This window comes from Oncorhynchus mykiss, chromosome 19 (assembly GCF_057628025.1).
Source record: "Oncorhynchus mykiss isolate SJ-2025 chromosome 19, ASM5762802v1, whole genome shotgun sequence".
NCBI classification, from domain to species: domain Eukaryota; kingdom Metazoa; phylum Chordata; class Actinopteri; order Salmoniformes; family Salmonidae; genus Oncorhynchus; species Oncorhynchus mykiss.
In genome coordinates, this window is record NC_143040.1 from 13543158 (window position 1) to 13559243 (window position 16086).

Here is a 16086-nt window from a genome sequence, read left to right on the forward strand (position 1 = left end):
GTACAGTAAACAATGTCTGCTAAATTTCCTAAATATTATATTGATGCTGTAAAAATATTGCTTTCTGATTCGTGTATTTTCTTCATAAAAATATACAGTATATATAAACATTTATTAAACACTTTATTCAACTTTTGCACTGTTATACTTTAATAATTTCCAGTCCAGTGTCTTTCTGTACAAACCAAACCCATAGTAATTGGCAGCTTTAAAATACACATTACTGCAATGTGAAGTCCAAACCATAGACTCTGAACATTTAGAGTAATGCTATGCTTCGAACACACCGACTGGGTCATTGCGCAAAATAGGTCGCAGAATCATCAAGATATGTGTGTAACAAAAGTTCTACATTCACCTTCTGCTATCATTTCTGTCAACCCGTTTACGCATACAGTTTGACGCACACGTTCGATAAATTCAACCACACAGAACGCACTGCAACTGCCTCTGCAACGCAATGCTGCAAGGCAAACGCAGCGTTCAATTGGAAATGAGTGTACTTCTGGTGTACCAAAACGCCATAACACAGTCGGTGTGTTTGAAGCGACAGCCTACAATCTAATTAACATAATTTAAAAATCCCCATCAAAATCAGTCTGCTTATGCTAGAGATATTTTTTTTTGCCTGGGCTGCACCATGATTTACAAGAAATCACCTGACTAGAAAGCAACAACGTTCTTACGCCCCACAGTGCTATAAAACTTCGGCTGCATCTCCAATTGTAGACATACGATTCTAGATACCCAGCTCAACAGGCAGGCAAAGGTAAGGACGTCTATAAAGTTACTCATACTAGGCATAAGCCTGAACCACATTCTTTTTGCATGTTTTGATGCAACAAATGGGTGTTCTTGCCAAATGGACTTTAACAAAATGAAGAATGACTAAGTTTATTATCTGTGAAACGTTTTATTTTACAACAATTCATTTGATACAAATCCTCCTCTAATAGGTTTATTGTAACAATAGAGTAACTAATGAATACATGTCATTTGTAAATGAATGCATTATTATGTCAGTATTATGATGTAGGCATTATGATGTAGGCGTTATGCACATTCCTAAAACGGGACTAATATGGACTTATTACACATACTGCACTTAAATTAATTTCTGACAATGAATTCTATAATTTTGCTGCCTTCACTATAAAAGCTCTCTTACCTTTTTTAAAGCTAGACTCTTTAATTGAAACAATAACAAAGCGTCCTCCTCACCCCTGATGCTAAAACGCTAAGGGGTGGAGCTGGAGAAATGTAAACACTCTCAAATTCATAGACTGAGATATGGATCGACTGAGATTTATGGTGGATTGCACCAACATGGATTAACTCTTAAACTGAGTTAAATCAAGCTTTGTATATTAATCTTGTTGCACCAAACTTTAAACCTAGTTTTAAATTACTCCTAATTGTAATCGTTCTTCTAAACTAAGTTTAAGTTTTACTTGAAACTAAAATCACATTTTATCTTGTTACTCCATTGTTTTTAAATCAAATTTAAATGTAGTTTAGATTAAATCTAAACTGTTTGAGGTTGAAGTGAATCAAAGGTCGGTGTTGTGTTTTTCGTGTAACAAGGTGTTTTGCTCATGTGGCCTCATGTATTGTCAACTAGCCAGCTAACTAGTTTGACAAAATAATTTATTTCATCAGCCTGATCTGAAAACTCACTGGTTTGGTGCTGGTTTGTTTCCATAGAAATATAATTTGAACATATTGCTAATATAATTAGGCAAGTCAGTTAAGAACAAATCCTTATTTTCAATGACGGCCTAGGAACACCTTGTTCAGGAGCAGAACTACAGATGTTTACCTTGTCAGCTCGGGGATTCGATCTTTCAACCTTTCAGTTCCTAGTCCACCGCTCTAACGACTAGGCTACCTGCCACCCCAAATTTAGGCTTCCTGCTACTACTTCATAGTTTAGTTATTTAACCTTAGATTAACTCATCCATGTTTAAAATTAAGTGGTGCAACACCTCTGATTTATTTTTAACCTAGATGTACAATTTCTGGATTTAGTCTAATCTAAAATGATTATATGTCCATTGCGCTTCCGGTTCACCAGTATGAACGAAATCACGAACAGCTTTTTTTTGTTCCAGCCCTCAAGAACTGTTGTCAGCTAAAGATGATTATCCGTTTCCATCTGCCCATTTATTGTCTGTATCCAGACGACTTGTCCCCAGAGCTTCGTAAACAATTAATCTATTTCCCTACGGTGTTGAGGCCTGCAAATAAGAAGAATGAGAGGCTCAATTAAATATGTTACAGAACTGCTGTATTTGAAGCACAACTCCCTTCTGCCCAGTTTCCCTGCCTGACGTTGCAAATGCAATAGCTATATTTAACATCCACGTAAGTGTTGCTTCTGCAGAGAGATCATTTTCTAAGCTACATCTCAAAAAATAACTACCTAAGACACACAATGTCTCAGGAAATATTGTCTGGGTTGGCAATATTCAGTATAGAAAGCAGTCAGGTCTGCAACCTGGACCTACAGGCAAAACATTTGTACCCAAAATACGGAAACACAACAAACGAGGACTTCAGGACACCAGGGGAGTCTCTCAAATTAGAATTTAATTGGATTGAAATTACCATGAATATTCCAGCCCGTTTGTGTAGGCTGTTAGCCATATAAAACCTGCTGAGTTCAACAATACATAGGGGCTGAATTTATCCTCAAGCCGACTACTTTATACCTCTGTGTTAGGCTGTTTGATGTGTCATTGTTATAAAATGTTTATAAATAGCAGCTAAATATGGAATAGAGTTATAGATGTTGCACTGCATAATGAAACAATTCCCAGTAAGCTAGTGTTTTGAGGTTGTATTCTTTGTCTCTAATAGACTGGTTTTACTCACAACTTTCTATACAAACTGGAAGAGAGGGTGATGTCATGAAGGTTCAGGTGGCCTATGCAGAGAGTTGTATACTCAACAAAATAAACAATAGATTAGCTGATTAGTATGCTGTTGCGTTGAACATTTATTTAATAATCTGCGATGTTTGAATTCCCAACTTTAATTACTGAATAAGTAATTACATTATTGCCAGCAGTCTAACAATGGCAGCATTGTTATACCGTGTTTAGCTTTGTGAAATGTTAGGCTTAACATGAGAAAATGACAACCAAATAGGCCTAAAAATATACATTAATCTATTAGCTAAAGCAAAGCTAAACCCTGGCACCAACGAAAGCCTTCGTCGATTTGATAGGCATGTTGAAATGTAAGAACCATGGACGGTGGTCAGTAGTCTATAATTCATTGAAGGTGAGGTTGGGCTGGTGTCGCCTACTGGTTAAATTCGTGTCTTTTCGCACGAATTAAGTAGCACATAAATTCGTGTATTTTCGAACGATTTGAACCACACAAAAATGCACAAAAACGCACGAAATCTTCTGAAATACATTTTGTACATTTATGCGCGAATTGAATGTGAGGTTGGCCTGATAATTCAATGACGAGATCCAGGAAGATAGCGGCGATTGCAGACGAGAAACTTGCTCTGAGTAACCTTCATTTTTATCCCTCTCAAATTTACTTCAATGCAACAAATATTGGCTTATAGTAAACACAATAAAGAACAACGCTTAGTTGACCGCTAATTTGATCTGAAACTTGGACATTTTGAAGAAAAAATGTGCGAAAAAGCAAAGGGAGGAGAAGGCAGTTTCTAGCTGACCACTCAAACATCGGAGAAAAACCGCCACCTGACTCCTCAGGAGAAGACATGGAGGAATCTGGACACTCGGCTGATTCTGAAAATCCAGTCAATAGTCCCGCACCCAAAAAGACACAGAAATAATTGTCTTTGCGCGAACTCCAGGTCAACATAATCGATGCTGTCTCTGCAAAGATAAACGAAAGAGACGATGGTCTGGAGAAAATGATACGCGAAAACACATCAAAAATCAGCAAACTGAGCGTTCTAGTTTTGAATTGTGGTGTTATGGTTTACAAGTTAAGACTTCTGTTAATACATATACATGAAGCAACTTTTTATAGAGAGGGTAGAGTTTAGTTTGCATAGTATTTTTCCTTCTGTTCTATATGGACTTGAAGTTTATGTCAATCAATGCCAGGGGGATACGAAACCTGTTGAAGAGAAAAGTTATTTTTTTTAGGACTACAACGCAGATATTGTATTCGTTCAAGAAACACATTCATGCAAAGAGGACTATAATTATTGGATAAATCAGTGGGGCAGTGTCATTCTTTGCCCCACGGGACTAATCATTCAACTGAGGTTGCAATTTATGCACACAATTTCAAAGGGAAATGTGTGTTTACTCAAATGGACACGGATGGACATGTAATGGACAGATTATTTGTGTTGTGTAATGTATATGGATACTGTTCTAGTCCTCCAAATAACTTACTTCTAGAGGAAATTGAGGAAATTCTTAAAAGTCTTCTGAGAAAATATCCATCCAGTCAGATTATAGTTGGTGGAGATTTTAATATGGTTTATTCTGATGAGATTGATAGATTGCCCAATAGGCCTAACATTGGTATGAACAAGTTGGTGAATTTCTACCAAAGCCTGGACTTAATTGACAAATGGAGAGTTAATAACCCTGGAGAGAAACAGTACACATGGAGTAATAGAGATCGTTCACTACAATGAAGAATTGACTTGTGGGTGATAACCTCTAGTCTTGAGCCCAACACAGTAGAGGTCAAAATACTGCCTGCAGTCCTGACGGATCATAAAGTCTTATGGCTGACTGTTAGAATGTGCAGTCATGATGGTGAATAACTCATTGTTATTGCATGATTATTTAAAACATGGGATTAAGAATCTAATTTATGTTTACTGGATTTTAGATTAGCTTTGGATATTGTGAAGCAGTTCTCCAAAATTTCAGATTTGGTATTAAATCTTTCCAAATGTGAGGTGTTTGTTCTGAAAGGAGCTGTCAATCCAGCAGATTGTATCATCTCTGAAAAAGATACTGTAACCTACCTCGGTATAAAGATCCCAAAAACATTAAGGCTGTGAATGTTCTTAATTTGAACCCTGTAACTGAATCTGTCAACAACACAAATATCCTCATGGTTAGGGAGGGATTTGAGTTTATTTTATTTATTTTTTATTTCACCTTTATTTAACCAGGTAGGCTAGTTGAGAACAACTTCTCATTTGCAACTGCGACCTGGCCAAGATAAAGCATAGCAGTGTGAACAGACAACAACACAGAGTTACACATGGAGTAAACAATAAACAATAAACAAGTCAATAACATGGTAGAAAAAAAATCTATATACATTGTGTGCAAAAGGCATGAGGAGGTAGGCAATAAATAGGCCATAAGGGTGAATAATTACAATGTAGCAGATTAACACTGGAGTGATAAATGATCAAATGTGCAGGTAGAGATACTGGTGTGCAAAAGAGCAGAAAAGTAAATAAAAAACAGTATGGGGATGAGGTAGGTAAATTGGGTGGGCTATTTACCGATGGACTATGTACAGCTGCAGCGATCGGTTAACTGCTCAGATAGCAGATGTTTGAAGTTGGTGAGGGAGATAAAAGTCTCCAACTTCAGAGATTTTTGCAATTCGTTCCACTCGCAGGCAGCAGAGAACTGGAAGGAAACGCGGCCAAATAAAGGTTTGGCTTTAGAGAGGATCAGTGAAATACACTTGAGTCTTCAAGGAAGGGTGCTTTTATCCAAAGCCGAGTGGCTATCTTGTGCATCCTATCTTTTTTCATCTATTGACATTCCCAAATCCACTTGCTGTACCTTAGATAGGCTATTGTACAACTTCATATTGAAAAACAAGCCACATCAGATAATAAGAGATGTTATCACCAACAGGGTTTGTGATGGCGGTCTAAATGTCTTAGACTCCACTCTCTTCAATCCGATATCAAAAATCAACTGGCTTAAAAGGTACATAAAAAATCCTCAGAGTTTCTGGAATGTTATACCTCATTTTGTTTTTCAGAAGCTAGGAGGGCTTCATATTTTACTACAATGTCCATATATTGTGGGTAAACTTCCTGTGAAATTGGCGGCTTTTCACCAGCAGGCTTTAATGTGCTGGGATTTGTTGTATAAACACAACCTTTCACCTCATAAATGTTTTATATGTAATAATGGGTCGATATTACATAGAAACAAGATGTTATTTTACCGTAACTGGTTGTCGAAAAACATTGTCCTTGTCAGCCAATTAGTATTAGTGGGAATCTATTTACGCGAAGATAATTTATGGAAAGATACAACTTTAAGGTTTCAAGCAAGGAATATGACACGTTTATAAAAGCTATACCTAGTGGGATAAAATCTTTCCTTCAGAATAATGCATATTTTGGAATATCTCATATTGTAAGCGATATCAAGGTGAATGGCATAGGTTTACTAGATAAGAAATTCAACAATCGTTTATTAAGGGATATTTTCTACAGGAAGTCTATTCCCTCTGCGATATTTTGTTGGGCTTCATCATTTGATGTAAACTGGCGCCGTGCTTGGCTCACTGCACACACATTTATGGTGACCAATAAAGTAAAGGAGATCTCCTTTAAGATGATCCTTAGATTCCATCCGTGTAATAGCTTGATTTCTAAATATATACCTGATGTTACCAGTGAATGCAATTTTTGTGAACTAGAAACTGAATCGATTGAACACTTATTCTGTCATTGTTTATATAGTGAAGTGTTCTGGACTGATGTAAAACTATTTCTTGGCAACAAAATGCATACAACCATTGAAGTTAGACATATTATTTTACTACACTGATTCCACAATTGAACGTGAGTATGTCATAAATCTCTTTATTTTATTGGGACAATTTTTCAAACACAAAACAGAATTATGAAGAAAAAGGCCCTTTTCTTATAAAAAAAAATAATCTTATTTGGATAACTATTTAGAGTCAATAAAATGTATACAAAACAAAATGTCCCCCCCAAAAATTTGCTACATGTTTGTATTTGAATTGATATAATGTGGATTTGAAATTATATATATTTATCTTATTTCTTCGTGGAATCCCTCTGGCTGTTCTGTTTATGTTTGGCATGTTACTGTTTAAAATTAATTATTATTTTTTAAATTTCATGATTAGAGTTTTTTTTTATAGGGCGGGGGCAAATAAACTGCCTCGTGCCAGTGTCCGAGGCCTAGGGGAATAACACACCTGTTATAAATCAGATACAAACGTGTCATAATGCAGTGCAGGGCCGGCATTAGAACTAATCAGTTGGACAGGCATTTGATTTCCATAGGTTGGAACGTATTTTTTCCCACGGGACCTCCTATGTGTTTAAAATTGTTTTCATCGTATTGTGGCATGAACACAACCAGTCATGATGTTGTTTTCATCTGATCGTCAAACAAATCACTTGAAAAAGTAGGTTACCTTCAAACGTTCGTCCAAAATAATTCCATCCGAACAATGGACTGTAAACTGCCAACTTTTTCAATTGGCAAGCGGCTGAATCTGGCTCACCTGAGAAAACATCCAGTAAATTCAGAAAATGTTCAGTAAATTCACAATGTTTGTGCATATATCATTAACAGTTATTAACTAAGTATAAGCAAGTGCAGGCAAACAGCAAGGAGGACAATGATGTCTGTATCCTCTGTTGAAAATATAATGATCTGTGCACCTTTTGAAAGGCGTCTTAGATGAACAGTGGTGGAAAATGTATCCAATTGTCATACTTGAGTAAAAGTAAAGATTCCTTAATAAAAAATGACTCAAGTAAAAGTGAAAGTCCCCCAGTAAAATATCACTTGAGTAAAAGTCTAAAAGTTTTTGGTTTTAATTATACTTTAGTATCAAAAGTAAAAATACAATTACAAATAATTTGAGATTCCTTATGTTAAGCAAACCGTTGGCGCCATATTCTTGTTTTATTTATTTATTTACGGAAAGCCAGGGGCTATCTCCAACACTCAGACATAATTTACAAACAAAGCATGTGTGTTTAGTGAGTCCACCAGATCAGAGGCAGTAGGGATGACCAGGGATGTTCTCTATTTAGTCAGTCCTCCAGATCAGAGGCAGTAGTGATGACCAGGGATGTTCTCTTGATAAGTGTGTGCATTAGACCCTTTTCATGTCCTGCTAATCATTCAAATTGTAACGAGTACTTTTGGGTGTCAGGGAAAATGCATGGAGTAAAAAGTAAATTATTTTCTTTAGAAATTTAGTGAATTAAAAGTACAAGTTATCAAAAATATAAATAGTAAAGTACAGATACCCCAAAAAACTACTTAAGTAGTAATTTAAAGTATTTTTTACTTAAGTACTTTACACCACGCTCTTGTGTGTGCCTCTTCCTGGTCTCATTCCAGCATTGATGTCAGAGAGCCATTTGAAACCACAGACATTTTGAAAAGCTCCAGTTTGTTGTTAGGGTTTCTGAGAAAGTCAGAGAACTTCCATGGAAGTTGGTTGTCTCCCCAACTTGAGAGTCTTTAGACTATCTTATTTGTATGTGTCCCACACAATATTGATGCTATTGCAGTTTTTCAACTGATGCTCAACCCAAGGCAGAAAGACTACTGCCATAGTCACCCAAATGTAGAAACTATGTATGTAGGCAAGGAACGGACAATGACAGTACTGTCAATGGTGTTTCCTTGATTTTGGCAGTTACCTGTAGATAACATCATTGTTTATTTGCTTAGAGTTTGTATTTTATAGACAAAAAAATATTAGTCTAAGAAGCTATGAGAGACTTCACACTTCTCTCTACAGAAACAACATTTCCTTTTTCATCCAACAGAGACCCTGATTTCTCTGGTTGGAAAGACTGTTCCTTGGAAAAGATTGGCAGCACTCCAAAACCCAAACATGACTGGTGAGTACTTAGTCTACAATAATCGGTTTATTTGTTTAATGTGTTTTCACAAAATAATGTTTTATTACATTATTAATACATTTGATTAAAAATGAATGTAGGCTTGAAACTTAATTTATAGATAATGTCCTTGTTAATTTGCTAACAGTTCATATTCTATAAACCATCAATGTTTAATAAGTAATGTGAGACTGATCATATCAGTAGCTATTCTGTATGATGACCAAACAGAAAGAACATCAGACTTCTTTCTACAGTAACAACATCTCTTTCTTATCCAACAGAACAAAATAAAGAGGTCCGGATTGTTCTGGTTGGGAAGATTGGTTCTGGGAAGAGCGCAACAGGAAACGCCATCCTGGGGAGAAAAGCGTTTGAATCCAAAATGTCCTCTATTTCTGTGACATCCTCAAGTAAAAAGAAAAGAGGAAATGTGGGAGGGCAACATGTAGCTGTCATCGACACACCAGGCTTGTTTGACACCAAGTTAACACAGGAGGAAGCACTGAAAGAGATCTCACAGTGCCTGCTATTCTCCGCTCCTGGTCCCCATGTGTTCCTGGTTGTTCTCAAGCTGGGAGGATTCACTGAAGAGCAGCAGGAAATTGTGAAGATGATCCAGACATTATTTGGTGATGAAGCATCGAAATACACCATGGTTGTCTTCACACATGGAGACCTTCTTGATGATGTAACAATTGAAGACTTCCTGCATGGAAATCCCAAACTGGAAAGTTTCATTACCAAATGTAATGGGGGATATCATGTCTTCAAAAACAAAGATCAGAATCCCTCCCAGGTCACTGAGCTCCTTGAGAAGATAAACAAGATGGTGACGATGAATGGAGGAAACCACTACACCACTGAGATGTTCCAGGAGGCTGAGAGAGTGATTGAAGAAGAGAAGAACAGGATCTTGAGAGAGAATGAAGAGAAGATACACAAAGAGAGGGAAGAACTGAAGGCAAAGTTTGAAGGAGTGTGTCTACGAGAAGAAGTAGAGAAGCTGGGGATAAAACAGGAAAGAAAAGCTAGAAAGAATGCTGAGAAATTTAGCAAAATGGGAACAGGTGCTGCAATCGGAGCGGCTTTGGGAACATTTGGAGGCCCAGTTGGTATGTCAGTTGGTGCAGCAATGGGAGCTGCAGTGGGAGCTGGAGCATGCAGTACTCAATGAGAGTCCGTAGATAACAGTGCTGTACCTTCTACAAGTTGTTTGACTTCATTACTTGATATTGAAAGCTTCCTCTATATACACAGAGTCAACACAACATATGTTATTGTAGCCCACATTAAAAATGATACTCAGGGGGTTGATGAACACATATTTAGCTGTTTTTGTTATAATGTTTTACTGATCACAAGAAAAGGTTGTTGTATTGAGGTAGATTTTATTAGGAGTAACAGACACCTGCAAAAGATGGGAGGCACTCACTAATAAAGTATTACTTAAATGTATTATTAACACTCACTAATAAAGTATTACTTAGATGTATTGTTAACACTCACTAATGAAGTATTACTTATATGTATTATTAACACTCACTAATGAAGTATTACTTATATGTATTATTAACACTCACTAATGAAGTATTACTTATATGTATTATTAACACTCACTAATGAAGTATTACTTAGATGTATTATTAACACTCTAATGAAGAATTACTTAGATGTATTATTAACACTCTAATGAAGTATTACTTAGATGTATTGTTAACACTCACTAATGAAGTATTACTTAGATGTATTATTAACACTCACTAATGAAGTATTACTTAGATGTATTATTAACACTCACAATGGACACATTTCAGCCATCAAGCATTTCCCTTTTGGACATAATGTCATTAATTACATCATCCATGTGATAATTCTGTATTGTGTTATTCTTATGACCTCACAGAACTATGGTTCTCATAATTGAAAGAACGCCTCATTATCCACTATGCACCACAGTCAATTTATCCCCTCATGTTGCATGAACTTAAACTTGATGCATTACTGACACTTTGAAGTCAACACATAAGTGTCTAAAGGGCAGGGAGTTCTAATGCAAAGACCCATTTTCTATCAAATCATGTGACTTAGGCTTCTAAATCACACTCAAAGAGATGGCAGCATAACAGGAAGGATAGACCTAAAGGGGAAGTAACATTTCTGAAGAAGAGGTGGGAATATTGTGTATTAATGGTCTTCTTCAAATCTCTGTGCTTTGAGTAGAAGTTTTTTTCACCACCCGTAAAGGTAGGAATGGTGCTGGTAACGGGCAGGAAGTTGAAATGTAAAATCATGTGAATTAAGCTGCACTTACGTATGTCATATTATCAGAATATATTGTTTCTGTTCACACACATTTTGGATAAAATTGTTTAATCAACCAAAAAAACAATAAACCACGGATTGCTGTAAACAGGCAACAAGATCCTGACCAACTTAATCAACATGAACATAATAGCCTCAGGTGATCCCCTGGTCAAACACACACAACCAGACATTGATTGATTGATTGGAGACAGCTTGTTTCAATTGCAGAACTTTTCCTACCTGCAGCAACACTGGTGGATATTGCTGGAAATACCAGTAAAAACACTGTACCTCCATTGCGTCTCCAAACAGCAGGGACCTTCCCATTTGGCTCTGTTCAAAAGTAGTGCAAAATATAGGGAATAGAGTGTCATTTCAGACACAACCAGTCAGTCAGCCTCAACAGGAACAATCAGCCTTATAAAACCAAGAGTGCAGCATACAGAAATGGTGTGTTACAAAACAGTATATGTTGTTGGGTTAGCTGTCACTCAAACTTTAACTGATTAACATTCTGACATGTCTTAAAGAGTATGTTGTTCAGCCAGTGTCCACCTAGTGTCTTCTCACTGTCACTAGAGTCCTCCTGTCCTGCTTATATTCACATTACTGAATGTTAAGAGTAGTACTGAAGTTACACATATATACACTGTGTAATATACTGCATTGTGTGGGGAGATATAGGTAACAAGTTACAGTATTGGGTTGTGGGTATAATCATCCAAGGAACTCTGAACAAATTGCTCAGATAATTGTTATACTAACATGTTTTCAATATCAATTATTAGTAGACATATTGGTTATTAGTCAACTTGCTTTTGTCTTGATTAGTTTGCTACTGATTAATAACAGGATCTAACAAATGCGGTTTGAAATGACCAAATGATTTAAACAGAACACAATGTACTATGAGTATTGTGCAAGTTGGCATATGTTCTTATTCAATTCACAATAAACATATATCTTTTTCTACTCCAAAGTATTGTTGCGTTGTGTTATTCTGAATTGTGTCCATACTTTTTTTTATTAGTCATCTCAGGGATCATACTCATTCATGTACAGTACCAGTCAAAAGGTTGCACACACCTACTCATTCAAGGGTTCTTCTTTATTTGTACTATTTATACAATGTGGAATAATAGTGAAGACATTAAAACAATGAAATAACACATACAGTTGAAGTCGGAAGTTTACATACACTTAGGTTGGAGTCATTAAAACTTGTTTTTCAACCACTACGCAAATTTCTTGTTAACAAACTATAGTTTTGGCAAGATAGTAGAAGGACATCTACTGTGTGCATGACACTAGTCATTTTTCCAACAATTGTTTACAGACAGATTATTTCACTGTATCACAATTCCAGTGGGTCAGAAGTTTACATACACTAAGTTGACTGTGCCAAACAACAGCTTGGAAAATTACAGAAAATGATGTATTGGCTTTAGAAGCTTCTGATAGGCTAATACACATAATTTGAGTCAATTGGAGGTGTACCTGTGGATGTATTTCAAGGCCTACCTTCAAACTCAGTGCGTCTGGAATACAAGTTTTAATGACTCCAACCTAAGTGTATGTAAACTTCCGACTCAAAATGTACATCTAAAGCACATACACACTGAAAACAAACTTCCATCTCCAAACAGGACTGAATTATGAATGTACTCTGTAGCTAACCACTCCTGGTATGTCTTCATATAACTAATAGTTTGAAGGTTTCATTGTTGCCTTTCTGGAACAATCTGACACTGGTGAATAACATGTTGGCTACGTGATGCCTTTAAAACATTGCTTTTCCATTTTCACATTTTTTTTTGATCAAACATGAATGTCTTTTTTATTCACATTTTTTACACTTGATTTTAGTTTTTACACTTTTTACGCCATACTTTTGATCATTTCCAGTGCAAAATGCCTTTTTGTGCAAACCCAATACACAGTAAGTCAAGTATTTAACTCACAATCAATTAAAAAATAACAGGAAGGCATCTTGTAAAAAAACATTCTAGTCTATACAAAATGAAGTACTTTCATGGTACTGATTGTTAGTTTTTTTAACTGAGAACACATTCTCATTTACAGCAACAACCTGGGGAATAGCTACATGCTTATAAGCATTACAATTTTAAACAATTGATATGAAAGAAGTAAAGCAACATTTATACACATTTACAATGGTTTATTCATCAAAGTTTAGTCAACATAAATATTTAAGCAAACAAGTTGTTTTCTGTAGGCTTTGTAAGACAGCCGTTTGCAATATGCAAACATCTTTAAAAAAAAACATGATTTTTTTCCAGCAATAGTGGGTGTAGTAGTAAGAGCCACTGTGATATGACTATCAAGGTTGTTCAAGTAGTAAGCAGAATAGAATAATTGAGAAATTTAACAAGGTCGTTCCCTCTGAAGACTGATTTTACATGGTGCATGTTGTTTGAAAGGTTCAGTCATCTGTAAATGTTCTTATGTGTACAATAACAATTTCGTGGACTGTGCCATTACTGAGGGACTGGCATAGTATAGGCAGTTCATAATCCATTTAATGCATTCTAATGATGTTGTCATGGTTCCACCTGTCACCAGAGGGCGGCAGAGACCGTCCTGGTGACAACGACACTCTAGTGTGTCCTATTTACTCATTATGATTTCCCTGTTAAGATAGCTGTGTTTTCTGTTGGTGTTTGCAGAAGCTGGAAGAGTTTTTTTCCCAGTGTTACTGTGATCCTTTGTTTACTGTTTCTCAGTAAAGTATTATGTTGATCCTTAACCACTGATTCCTCGTTTGGTCACTTCTCTGCTCCTGGGTCCAAGCTCACCATGTCACAGAAGTAAAATAGAGTCTTAGGTCTTTGTTATTTTACCACAGAAAAAAATGACTGTGACAAAGGGAAATTGCAACATTTTTCAATGTCATATTCCTTTTCAGCACCAACCCAACATCAACATATGTGAAAATGGTTCTGTTTTGTAGTAAAAATAGAGGAAGAAATTGTTTCCAATGACATTGAAGAAAATCACAGGATGCACACTGATGATGTCACTCTCTCTAAACAGTCCATAGGCTTATATCTGCAATAGCCAACTCTCTCTTAAATAACAACTGTACTTACAATGAGAGACAGAACCGTACAGCTGATAGTCAACTAATGTTTTATATGGTCTGTAACAGCTGACTATGACTGCCGCTCTCCACTGACTTCTACATGTATTTTAAGTTTTCTATATTGTAGACTGTAGAATGCAAGTGTCATTAAAACTGACCATGGACATTTACCGTGGCAAATTAACAGGATGAATCATATTATTCCAGCCACTAGACCTTGGAATTAAACCATGAAAAAACTTGAAAGGTATTCTTGAAGCACAGACAGAGGGTGAAAGTTGGCCTTGATGGAAAAAGACCTTGAGAGACATACTACCTGGTAACACTGGAGGGCAGTCAAAGAACAGTAGACATTAACTCTTATCTCCTCTCACCATTTACACGACAGGATGTTCAGAAATGTCCTTTAGCATTACTACTAACAGCATGAACATAGGTTTTGCTTGTGACTCTCAGTGACGACCATAAAGGTCAACCTGGGTATGGCTCACTTTGGGGTCCAGAATGAACCTCTTATCGGGAGCATTATGAATGATGAAACACAAATAGTTCATATTAATTTCATAATTGCACGTAACAAAAATACAAATGCAACATGTAAAGTGCTGATCCCATGTTTAATGAGCTGAAATAAAAGATGTACATTCAATTCTCTGGCAACAGCTCTGGTGGACATTCCTGCAGTCAGCATGCCAATTGCACCCTCCTCAAAACTTGAGACATCTGTGGCATTGTGTTGTTTGACAAAATTCCATATTTTAGTGGCCTTTATTGTCCCCAGCACAAGGTGCATCTGTGACCTGTTCAGTGGATGGATTATATTGGCAAAACAGAAATGCTCACTAACAGGGATGTAAACAAATGTGTGCACTACATTTGAGAAAAATACGATTTTTGTGCTTATGAAAAATGTCTGGGATGTTTTATTTCAGCTCATGGGACCAACACTGGACATGTTGCATTCATCATTTTGTTCAGTATATACACATCTACTGTATAAGAATTTATAATAGTGTATTTCTGAACATTTGTTTTCTGTAGTAAAATATGTTCATCATACAGTATTCAAAGGACTGTATATACTTATTCAAACCAGTTGTTTTCATATTTGTAATCAAGTATTATGCATTTAGTCTTTCATGTCTTTGAACTATTAAAGGTTAATGTGCAACAGTAACGTGCTCAAATGTTGTCTGTTGTTGGTGTCACCTGTCACATCTACTCCCGCTGACCCGTTCCGGCGCTCAACATCGCTGGTCTACTAACCACAGGTCCTGGCAACCCATCTTTACGCACACCTGGCAACCGTCATTACGCACACCTGTGTCTCATCATCAGTCACACCTGGACCAGTGATGACAACTTAGCAATTTTGTTGCTAGATTTAGCAACTTTTCAGACTACCCTGGCAACTTCTTTTCAAACAGCACCTAGCAACAAATTTAGCTACTTTTAAAAATGTATTTTGAACTTTTAGCAACTTTTGAAAAGTGACTCAAATGCTAAAATGCATGCACTTTGCCTCTAAATGACACAAAACGATTTTCTCGGTCACACACTCAGTCACAACACACGTGCCTAGATACAAAAGTGCATTGTGAGTGACGTCCGCAGCAGGCGCTCAGCTCGTGCACTGGCAGCAGCCGGCCAACAGCAATTTCAGCAAATTACAAGTCATTGTTGGCTGACAACAGCAGCAGTAGTACGGGTTCGACGAGCCAAACCCAATGATTATAGTTGGTCATGAATGTTTGATCTTGAACAGAATTTACAACATCAATCAACTAATCTCAATCAAAATTGTACAGCCAGAAGTACAGAAAAGAGTGGGAGTCCA

General features: G+C 36.6%; 1 protein-coding gene across 1 annotated transcript; it reads left to right on the top strand.

Annotated features, from left to right (window-relative positions):
- The first annotated feature begins 421 nt into the window (after nt 1-421).
- Nucleotides 422-12125, top strand: LOC110534574 (GTPase IMAP family member 9). The gene is made up of 3 exons (XM_090210146.1): nt 422-769; nt 8765-8839; nt 9124-12125. The coding sequence occupies exons 2-3, from the start codon at nt 8833-8835 to the stop codon at nt 10014-10016; spliced, it is 900 nt and encodes a 299-aa protein (XP_090066272.1). The 5' UTR covers nt 422-769; nt 8765-8832; the 3' UTR covers nt 10017-12125.
- The last annotated feature ends 3961 nt before the right edge of the window (nt 12126-16086 follow it).